This window comes from Anopheles coustani, chromosome X (genome assembly GCF_943734705.1).
Source record: "Anopheles coustani chromosome X, idAnoCousDA_361_x.2, whole genome shotgun sequence".
Classification (NCBI taxonomy): domain Eukaryota; kingdom Metazoa; phylum Arthropoda; class Insecta; order Diptera; family Culicidae; genus Anopheles; species Anopheles coustani.
In genome coordinates, this window is record NC_071290.1 from 10,634,892 (window position 1) to 10,646,664 (window position 11,773).

Here is an 11,773-nt window from a genome sequence, read left to right on the forward strand (position 1 = left end):
ATAGAAAACGAACGTCTGTAAAGCAAGAGACGTTGAACACTTTCTAACTACAAATATTAATCTATTAATAGACTTAGGACTCGTAGGTAAAGCAATGCAGAGGAGAACTTACAAAACCGTTGCCCTTAAGTGCCTTCAAGGCAGACACTGCCCCCTCAAAAGCGGAACAACAATCAGATGCAATCTGTAAGCAATACTGGAGTCGACGGAAGAACGAAACTTTCGGCGACATTTGTGCCACTAAAAACTGAACCGTTTTGGTCGGAATTTTACGAACGCTTTTTGTTTTTGCAAAACGCGACACTTGAGCGAACGAACGAGCGAGGCCTCGGCATGGTTAGGAATGATTTCAATCGTTGATTAGATTATTGATTATTAATGCTTCTCCTCTCATGGGGGCGACACTTCGTTTCACTTTGTATTTTTTGGTAGTTTCATATGTTTTGTTAGGATCGCTTTGCGGCGTTGAGTTACATTAGTTGATGTGAATTGTCTAAAATTGAAATTACAGTACAATTAGATTCACGTTTATACAGATTTCGGAGTAGATTTATAATACTCATTGCAAAATTATATCATATATCGCTGGTCGCGTAAAGCAGAACTAGCAACGAAGTTAAGTAACTTTCAATAATGAATGTTTCGTGAGCATTAGCCATTTAACCTCCATTAGCAGTGTTTGCCATAAAATTTTAATCGATGAGTTGCTCGGCCGCAATCATCAATAGAAGACACAAAACAAGGACAAAGGGGTAGCAACGGGTGAATTGAAACAGTGTGTGTGTGCTTGCTACACGTTAGTGCCTAAAAATCATCCTGATGTCCGTTCACTGTAAATAATTTATTGTCAATGTGTGTTGTTTTGAAAAACAAAAAAAAAATATTTTTAACAAGTAGCAGCAGTAAACGATTTAACTGGCTTGTACTGATTAACGAACTACGGAGTTAGACATGTTTTGCGATTGCAATTTCGAGCGAATTTTAAACGAATATAACATAACAAAGTATTAGAATAAACACTCGGTGTATTTTATTGCCTTCATGTTGGTTTTTGTACAATCTCGAGTTGAATGAATAAAGCGATTTAAATTCTAAAACGTTGAATGCAATGTCCGGCGAGACGGAACGTGTCTTGCAATTATATAAAAAAGTAAAAAATGGGGAATGCTAATAATGCTCAATTACAAATGCTGGTAACAGGAAGGCTGCTTTCTTTTACATCCTTCCATGGATGGCACGGCATGTTTCATGCGGTGGGACCCTATTGATGTTATGTTGTAGAGAGGATGCCATTGTGGTCGTGTCGTTGCACTACCGCGGTACTATCAGGTGGTTATTGAGCACCAGCTTGGTGTCGTGGCGATTTTGACCGGAACCGGAAAGCCATACCCGGTTGCCATAAAACTCGCTTATGGCATAACGTTCAGTTTTACTCTAGCAGCGACATTCCCTGAATGTATGCAATTGGCAGGTAAAGTTTTTCTTTTTATGGTTTGATTGGGAGTTCAATTTAATTGACTGGAATTCAATGATTGTCATGGAAAGAGATGATTGTCATGGTGCGTCTATGCCCGCCGGCCTAGTTCCATATACAATATTGCGTACCTCTAGCTAGTGTTTTGTACGCTCCAAAGGAACAGTTTAAAGGAATGATTACAACTTCTACGGTTATTCTGCACCCGTCGTCTCCATCTTCAGTTTCTTGATTATGTTTGCCAGATAGCGCATTTCTTCAATGATCGCCTGATCCTCGATTTCATGCGTGTCCGGGAGATTGCTGAACAGCGCGGCCAATCGCTGTTGATTGAGCACTAGTATTTTAAGCACTTCCTTCGGCTTTTTCGGGTTCACCACGAACAACTGGAATGGATTGGAGTGTTAGCTCTGATAGTGGAGCAGAGTGTGCTACTTTCGCAGTTTTACTACTCACCTTAAAGACGTGGAATAAATCGCACATGTATTGTCGCGATTTGTTGTTTAGCAACAGGTTCATTACCACCTTCAGGTTGGTAGAGCAGGAGACGTATTGTTTCATGACCTGTAGAAGAGGCGGAGAGAGAGCAGTAGCAGAAGCACTTGGCCAGACTGTGCACTTGGCTCCGTGTGCCGATTTTCCCAGGCCAAGCTATACGCACCGATTTATTTCTGGGCTGGAGCAGGATAGTGCCAAGCGTCTCGATGGACATCCGGCGCGTCACATAATTGTCGGACGTGAGCAGCTCATAGTAGTGGTCGAAAAACTCGTCGTACTTCTGCTTGAAGAAGTTGGCCATCAGCGGCTGGTGGGTGGTGAGCAGCCTATTCACAACACACAGCACCTCGGCTCGGACGGCGTAGGTTGGCGCTTTGGTTTGGGCGAAAATGTCGTAGAGCTTCGGCGAGTAGAGTATTATCTTGTTCAGCTCCTCGTACTCGATGCACTTCCGCAGCATCTCCCCGCAGGGAAATGCAATCGTTGGGTTGGACAAGCTGAAGGAAAAAGCGGACGCGGCTTAGCCCATGTCGCCCAAGCATATTATCCCCCCCTAATTTGCCTTTTTTTTGGACCATTACCCATTTAACAGCGCGAACAGGATCTCAGGTTTGGTGGAGACATACTCCACCGTTGGCTCCCTGGATCCGAGGCGCCGCTGGAGGACGTTGTTGAAAACCATGACCATAGCCTTGTGGCCCTCGACTCCGAAATACATCAGGAACTGATTGGAGATAAAAGAATGCAAACATCGACACATCGGTAAACGACATGTTCGTAGTGATATCGTGTGAATACGCACCTGGATCAGACGCAGCAGTAAATCCGTGTTGTAGAGATCTTGGCACAGCTGCGACATGATCATATCGCCATGCGATTCGGCGTTGGTCGATTTGTAGATCACGTCCCGAAGCGCTTGCTAGTGAAAACAAACAGCAAACAAATAAACACGAGTCTGACGATAGGTAGATTCACCAACACATCGTTTAGCGGAGCAAGGGGCACTTACCAGTTGCTTGGCGATCCGTCTCTTAGCTAAGGTTTTCAGTAGTTCGGAAGGATTTTTCTCGAGCTGGACGACATTGTCCACCAGCGCCTGCATCAGCTGCCTTGGCGTTTGTCGTGGCAAAAAACCCCTTGCGAAAGACATCGAAGTTGCCAGAACCGTCTGCTGTTCCGATAAAAACACACCGAGTTTGGTTGCAGCTTCCCGCAATACACTTCACCACTGTTCCACTGCAAAGAGAACAAACAACAGGAACGAAACCTCAGTCAGTCCAATCGAAACAACGCAGAGTTACAGTGTGCTGCTTCTTTCCCCCCCCCACACTGCAAAGCAAGACTGTGCAATGCGATTTTGCACAGGGTTGTTTACAACTATTTTTTGTAGAAAGAGAACAAAGAGATACAAACGATGAGTAATAATCGGCGGAAAAGATCGATTTTGTTGATTTTTTATATTTTTCCTGTTTTCCCATTAGCTCGATGCAGCTGACCACATCCGCCCAGCAGTTAACGGCGTACTGATGCCGCTGAACAGCGCAGTTGCACTTTGTTTGTTTCGTTCTCGGCCGTACTATACTGACTCATCGTCTCGATCGTTTGAGTGCGTTTGTACCCGCGTACAGTTGACCACTACATGCAGAGGCGGTTTAGAGGTTCTAAGGGTTAAGGCGGCTACAAACTAACACTAGAATCCAAATAGGGATCATTTTTACTCCAAAGCAATGTTCAATTTTAATATTTTGAAAACGGCTAAACGTTAAAAAAAGGCTGTTTTTAACATCCCAAGTTACATCTAAAAGAAAACATTTCAGATTTGTCTGTTAGACAAGTTCCGAGGACCAACTTGACTATATCTAGAATGCTTTCATTTTGACCCCTATTTTTAAAACGCTATAACTTCACTAGTTATGAAGATTTTTGAAACCCGTAAACTGTTACTTTTTAGTATATTTTGACTATCTTTTAATGTTCTTGGTTTTCCGATGCATTTTTTCATCATCCCGCTAGTTCGGTGTAAAGCAAAAACGGTCGAAATTTTAGTTTTTTCTTAGGTTTAGGTTCCACTGCTACACTCTGTACCTTTTAAAATTTATTTATTTTTTATTTTTTATTTTATTATGCTCTTACTGTTATTCGCCTCGAGGGCTTTATTCGGAAGTAAAACTCAAAAAGTTGAAGAGCATTAGAATGGACGAGTGAAAAATCGCTTAGCAAAATAATTAATAGAATTCCAACTTTGAAGTTTGGAAAAAAAGTGGGTAAGAAGCAGCCGCTTGCGCTTCTTTGTTTGCTCACCCTATGATCCCCGCCCCTGACTCCATGTAACTTAGAAAAGGCTTGCACACAGGCTTTGCTAGTTTGAGAACTTAAAACTCCTTATAGGAGAAAAATCGAACTTAACCATAAACGGTCAAAAACTTAAAAAAGCTATTCGTTTCGAATAAATTTAAATTAAACAAAGGAACATTCAATTAAAAAGCGGTTGGTACATTCCTCGTCGGCGAACATGACAGGTGGATGTCGTTGGCCAATTGGAGTGGAACCGACCGGGATGTGTGCTTTGACCGGCGCCTTCTGGGCGGTCTGCCATATTCGCCACGCTCCTTGCACACGCTTGCTATCTCGTTCGCCTTAGAAAGGGGAAGTGGACCACACAAAGCGCAACACGGTTCTGGTATGAATAACGCCCCTCGCCGTCCCGCCGTTGCTCCCAACACCCAACTACGTGCACCTCCTGGTAGGCGAATCACCCAGATCCGCGGATTGTAATGTCACCGGATCGGCGCCAATATGCATCGGTTGATTTGGTTGAAAACGCAACACTGAAATAGGTAAAACCAGAGTGAGTTAGTTGCAATAACGGCATATTTAAAATAATTTATATGTAATCGATTTCCCCGTGATATACACCTTGACCTATTTAATGATTTTGATTCCGTTTTCATCTTTCTCACATAGTGGAAGACGTTGAAGGTCAATATTTGGTTCCGGGAAAAGACGGTAGACCGTCTCACCGTTCTACAAACGTCCAATTTTGCTTGCTTCAGACTGTATGTCGCTAATATTGGATTACGGTAGTCGCCAGCGACACATACACGCGCGGGATCAGGGATGTTTTCATTAGAATCATTTATATGATTCTAAATCGTTTGTTGAGTCTAAATCGTTTGTTTTGTTTGACGCGTGGAAAGTTTCAGACGGTTCAGTGCTGGTCGAGGTTTTTGTCGTACACAAAAACTCAACTCACATACTGAACGAAGAAGAAAAAAAAAGTTATAATAGATACAGATGAAGTGCAACCGCACGTGCCCGTAGAAACCGCGGTTCACGTCCGCGGGCACATTCCTTGGCGTGTACGCATGTGCTGGTGACCGTCCTCGATAAAACACGAGAGAGAGAGTCAGTGATTCATAGCTTGCATACGGTAAGATGGGGCAATATGTGCCTCCTCAAAGCGAGACGCATTACGTGGAAGCGCATGCTAGGGTTAGTGCAGGACTTTTAGCCCAAGAGAAAGGAGGTCAGTTATCACACTCGTTTCAGATAAAAATTAAATTTACGAAACTGTTACTTTTTCATCCCATCATGCTCTAAGCATCACCCGCTTTGATGTATACAACATGTATAAATAAAAATCGGAAGTAATGTTTTTCTTAAGCTTTGAGTTTTTAAAAAAATTATCAAAATGTTGAATTTAATCGTTTGAGGTCGAAAAATAATTTTAATTTCAATGTTAAATTGGGCCAAAATAGAAGGGCAAGGACATTTGGGTTCGACTGAAACGAGTTCAAAGCGGTAGCGTTGGTTAGAAAATCTATCTGAGGACTGACTATCCACGTACTCAAAGGGAAAAAGTATTGTAGGCCCTTCATGGAACAAGAAGACAATGAGTGCAATGATTTCACCATATGACCCTTGCTTCTAGAATTGTATAATTCGGCTCGAAAATCTGCCGATGCATCTAGCCCCCTTTTCCCGTAAGCCGCGTTTGGGTGCGATCGCCGGAGAGCAAAACTCTCTCTCGTGAGCGAGAAGCAGCGGCGACTGCTGTCACGGAGGGACGCAGGATCGCGCGATCGGTACTGTGACGCATTAGCGAGTGTGCCGTTCCTGCGTAAGTACGGTTTACGTTACCGGTGTGCATTGTGGGTGTGTGTTCGATATAGTGAAAACCGTGTTGACTATGCTTCTGGACTACGACGGTGCGGACGAGTTGGACCATCACAATCCAGTTAATGGTGATCACGAGCACGATTCACCGATAAGGGAGTTCTTTCTAGCTGCTGAGGCCGAGGAGCTCGACGAAGACGCCGAGAGTGGTGAAACAGAGTCTAGCATGTCTTGGCCGCTGCGTAGCATCGGTAGTGATTGGAGCTACTTTAGCGGCTACACTGGCGACTTGGACGATACCAGCGAGTCCAGTGACACCGTGCTCAGTTCACTGAGCTCTTATGTTGAAACAATTCCCGACGTCGCAGTCGACATGTCAACCAGTGATGCAGTGGAGGCAAATGCCGACCAAGAGGTGCGTGCCGATCAGGATGTTTTAGAAGAGGTGCGTGGTGCTCAGGATGTGGCCAGCGTTGCGGACACGGTAGCCGCAGTGGAGGCAAATGTCAACCAAGAGGTGCGTGGTGCTCAGTGTGTGGCCTTTAGGATGGATGTCGATGCCAACCTCTCTGACTCGGACCGCACATACGTTTCATCCGGCGAGGAATATCCTCCCCACGAAAGCTGCACCTGTGGTTGCTGGCCTGAGGCGCAGGAGGCTAAAAAGAAACAGGAGGAAATGGACAAAGTAACCTCGGAACTCATGAACACCCAAATCGGTGAACGTGATATCAAACGAAATCAGGAGGATGCTCCCGATGCGTCCACCTCAGCATCAACAACTGACGGTGTACCAGCGGGCAAACGTGTGAAGCTGTATGTCGCTGATGGTGATGCCGGTTCAAGTGGCGTCGCTATTATAAAGAAGGAAGTTTCAGATGCTGATGCCGGTCCAAGCGGTATAAAGGAGCGTGGCTCGGATGCCGATGCTGGTCCAAGCGGCCTTCAAGCAGGGCATGACTCCGATGACACTGATAGTTCGTCAGGCGAGGAGAATTCGACGGATGACATTTGCTACTGTGGCCCTTGCCGGATTGAGCGGCAGGAGGCTAAAAAGAAACAGGAGGAAATGGACAAAGTAACCTCGGATCTCATGAACACGCAGATCGGCGAACGTCGTAGCAAACGAAAGCAGGAGGATGCTCCAGATAAGTCTACCTCAGCATCAACAACTGACGGTGTACCAGCGGGAAAGAGAGTGAAGCTGTATGTCGCGGATGGTGATGCCGGTTCAAGTGGCATCGCTATTATAAAGAAGGAAGTTTTAGGTGCTGATGCCGGTCCAAGCGGTACAAACATACGCTCGGACGCCGATGCTGGTCCAAGCGGCCTTCAAGCAGAATATGGCTCCGACGACACTTATATTTCGTCAGGCGAAGAGTATCCGCCGCATGAAAGCTGCACCTGTGGTCTCTGTATTGAGGAGCAGGAGGCTAAAAAGAAACAGGAGGCAATGGACACAGCAACCTCGGATCTCATGAACACCCAAATAGGCGAACGTTGTGTCAAACGAAAGCTGGAGGATGCTCCCGATGCGTCCACCTCAGCATCAACAACTGACGATGTACCAGCGGACAAGCGAGTGAAGCTGTATGTCGCGGATGGTGATGCCGGTCCAAGTGGCATCGCTATTATAAAGAAGGAAGTTTCAGATGCTGATGCCGGTCCAAGCGGTATAAAGGAGCATGGTTCGGATGCCGATGCTGGTCCAAGCGCCCTTCAAGCAGGGTATGGCTCAGACCATACTTATATTTCATCAGGCGAAGAGTATCCGCCGCATGAAAGCTGCACCTGTGGTTGCTGGCCTGAGGCGCAGGAGGCTAAAAAGAAACAGGAGGCAATGGATAAAGTAACCTCGGAACTCATGAACACCCAAGTCGGCAAACGTGGTATCAAACGAAAGCTGGAGGATGCTCCGGATACGTCCACCTCAACATCAATAAATGACACTCAGCGTCAACAACATGTCGCGGATGATGATGGCATCGGTATAGAACATGAGCAAGTCCCGGATGCTGAGGCTGGTCCAAGTGGCCTCCAGGTGGCAGCAATGGACGTTGCCTACGACGCGGACCTCACCTCCGGCATAGAAAATTCGCCTCGCGCCTCAGACGCTCATGCTGCCCAGAGTCTGTCGACGTCGAAAGATACGGAACCGGAACCGCCGAGGACGAGTCGCAGCCGCCGCCGCCGTTGTAAGCGATCTCGGCGCCATCGCGAGCACCGCCACCAAGACACTGGTAAGTCTCAACTCACTTACCGCATTGACAAACGCTCCGAAAAACTCTAACGCTTTTCTCGTCCGCCTACTTCACTCACCCTCTCCAGACTCTACGGTATCTGAAGCCGACACGCCTTAGCCGAGAGACGCCAAATGAAACTGAGCCAAAGGGCTGAAGGAGGAGGGACCCTTCCCAGAGCCAGAGCGCAGGAAGGATAGGCAGTGGCGGATTTAACGGTGCGCGGACTGAGCGGGGGATGGGGGGAGAGCATTTAGGGCTGTGGATTGTCAGAATTTACTGGACTTTTTATTTTCACGCTCGTGCAAGTGTCGGAACTCTGCCGGGATTTGAATCAACCAATGATACCAACGAATTTTTTAACCATTTTTGGTTCCTTCCTGCCTTTTTGTTCCGGTCTGCTTGTTCCTTACTAACTTTACGCCTAGAGTGTAAGAACAGTGTGTGTTAGAGTAAACAAAAAGCAGAAAAAAAAATGCAGTCGCATAATAAAAATCATCAAACAAAACCGAACCGAGTGAAATATTGTTGCTGCACAACATGCGAAAACATGCACGCCACGGTCGGAACGATTTTTCCCCCATCTCCCATCTTCACACGAGATGTTCCGGATGTTTTTCCAGGTTTGCAAACTTTTGTTTTCCACCGTCCGCCGCAGCTGCACCAAAGCCACGTGCGTTTTACGACCGTCTCGGAGGCGGATTCGCACAAACGGCAAGCACACGCTTACACATACACACGCGCGAGATACGCGCGCGGTTCATGGGAATAATATCACCATTCCTCTTTCTCATCTTTCGTCGTTTTATGGCCGCCGTTCTGTCGCCGGCATCTTCACCCTCTTCTTCTTTGTCGTTATTCTTGGCATTCGACGTTTGTTAAGGTTTTTTTTTTTTTTTTTAACTAACCTCACTTCTTACTTTAGGTGAGAAGTTTTGACTTTCACGGTAACACCCTTTGTTCCGGGTCGGGCAAACGGAATCGGTGTGAGGTACCAAATTTTTCCACGAAAGCAGTCGCGCACAAAGAATTGGACCCCACGCAACGAACGCTTACGCGACAATTTTCTCGAGCACGTCTAGCACAAGGGTTTCCGAGAAAAAAAAAAAACGGCCACGCATTGGAAAACAATCGATTCCGTTGATGCGCACTCTCACTTCACTTGGTGGTTCGAGATGGAATAAACAATCTGGCTAGCCATAATGCCATAAACCACAAGTTCGATCCAATTTTGAGCTGATCTTCAATTTCTCCGGTGTTTTAAAATAATTCCGATAATTTACGTAAGCGAAGCGCTTGAATACGCTGGAAACGAACGATCGTAATGGCATTTTGTTTCCGGCCCCGGACCCTTTTTCCTAAAAACAAAAACCCCTTCGATAACACCGATTTGCTGATCTCGGGCTACTGCGTGGTGTGAGGCCGTTCCACTCGGCACTCGGTACTTTTCCATTTACCTCGTTCGTGAGTAATTCATCCGCCCGCCAATTTGAACACACGCCGTTTAACCAGATTTACCGAATTGAACAGGAACAGGCACGTTTTCTTTGTTCGCGTTTCGCAGGATTTCTCACTACGCGGGTTCACTTTCGCCGCATCTCATCTCACTCTCCCGCGCACAAAATGAATGACACTGATCCGTTCGATTTTTGCTTCACTTTTATTCGATTGCGTTCGATTCGATTTGCGTTGGGCAACGAAAGGCAGGAAAAACCTGCACCAATATATTATCTCTTTACCTACCGGGATTCCCGGCCGCCGGATGGATGCCGCTTTCCACTTTCCACCACCACCACCAGAACGCGAGAGGAACGAGAGGAAACTGCCGGACCACCTTCCCACAAGTGACGCGTGCGACTGATTTGATTAGCAGATTTGTGATTTCGATCCGCAGTAGGCCAGCCGCCAACGCGTGCGTACGCGAGTGTGCGTGTGAGGTGGCACACCGCAAATTACACGCCGTTACAATGTAATCGCCGCGGGGTTACGCAAAACCCACACAACCGCACGTGAACGGATGCTCGTGTGGCTATGTGTGTTTCCAGGTGCGTGTGGAATGATTACGTGCGAGAAGGGCGCACCGATGCGAGATCCTTTTTTGATGGAAAAGGAAAGAAAGGCCACCGTTTAATGGCGTCCACAAGGACCGGCAATTTTAAGGGCGCGAGAAAAGTGCCGGCGTTTCTGCCGAAAAGAACTTTTTTTTTTCCTCTCCATCGATTTTCATCGGCCATGACGATGCTCTTACCGTGTTGTTCTACTTTTCGTTCCATACATACCACATTTCGGATACGTTACCAATAAATAACACCACTCGAAACGAACTTGAATTTGACGTTACTTATGATTTTTTATTGCATTTCTGTTCTGGTTAACGGGCATTTGTTAAGTTTACTATCACTATGAGCTCGCCGACGAGCCACATGCGGCAATGCGTATGGATTGTGATGTGGGAGCGCTGCAAGGAGAGATGATAAGGACATGATACTACTGAAGTCCACTTCGATAGTCGATATTATAACTTTGTTTGAAGTACTTACGCCTATTTCGTAAAACTCCATATTGCAATCTGAGAACCGAAACCGAACGCAAAGAATGCATGGGTTGATTACCGACTCGTGACACAACATACATCGCGTGGAAAATGCGTCTCGTTGGGCTAAGTGTGGGAGAAATGTGTGAAACGAAACTGTAACATCACAAGTGGGGTTTTTTTTTATTAAATCACACTCGTCTTACATACCCTGTGGAGGACACATCTTTTACTTTAAAAGTTGGCAGTGGTACGTCAGTCAGTCAAGCGCGTCGGTGTTGCTCTGCTGAAATCGGAACCGAGATAGGCCGGAAACGAAGCAAGAAAGAGAGGGTTAGGAGAACGTCAAGAGGTACCTTAGTTTCACGGCTCCCTCAACCAACTCAGGTTACAAAGGTCAGACTATTGCACCAGTTTTAAAGTAGCTGTTATGCAATACCCCAATAATTTTCGCCACATGAACTTATTAAATTCATTCATCTCATTTCAACTAGTTTCCACTTTAGCAATTGCAACAAGACGGAATCTTTTTATGGAACGAATTTTGTAAATGACAAGTGTAGGACATATTTGACCAATGCAAATAAATTTCACTCTTTACTTGGTGTTGGAAAACCGATGGTTTCATAAATTGTCCAAACATATTTTATCGAAACTGATGTACTAAAAAGTGTAAAAATCCTAAGTCTCGTTTCTGGATAATTAATCAATCGCCTAAGGTGAGGATGATTTTCGTAATTACTGTAACCTATCACTGTAGAACGGGACTATTGTATTAGTATCGGAACTCAATGGGGGTGGGTGATAAACGAGATAATATGTTAATCTAAATAAAAATACCTTTTTATAATCAAAAGCAGACTCATCAACGTAGAAAAATAATTGCTGTGCGGAATTATTTATAATAATTAA

General features: G+C 45.6%; 2 protein-coding genes across 2 annotated transcripts; one reads left to right on the plus strand and one right to left on the minus strand.

Annotated features, from left to right (window-relative positions):
• Positions 1–1,668: 1,668 nt before the first annotated feature.
• Positions 1,669–3,122, minus strand: LOC131269060 (protein Mo25-like). Its single transcript, XM_058271373.1, has 6 exons — positions 2,982–3,122; positions 2,775–2,891; positions 2,554–2,696; positions 2,136–2,469; positions 1,931–2,038; positions 1,669–1,860 (listed from the first exon to the last, which is right to left on the minus strand). The coding sequence occupies exons 1-6, from the start codon at positions 3,120–3,122 to the stop codon at positions 1,669–1,671; spliced, it is 1,035 nt and encodes a 344-aa protein (XP_058127356.1).
• Positions 3,123–6,161: 3,039 nt separating this feature from the next.
• Positions 6,162–8,448, plus strand: LOC131269061 (polysialoglycoprotein-like). Its single transcript, XM_058271374.1, has 2 exons — positions 6,162–8,328; positions 8,417–8,448. The coding sequence occupies exons 1-2, from the start codon at positions 6,162–6,164 to the stop codon at positions 8,446–8,448; spliced, it is 2,199 nt and encodes a 732-aa protein (XP_058127357.1).
• Positions 8,449–11,773: the final 3,325 nt, after the last annotated feature.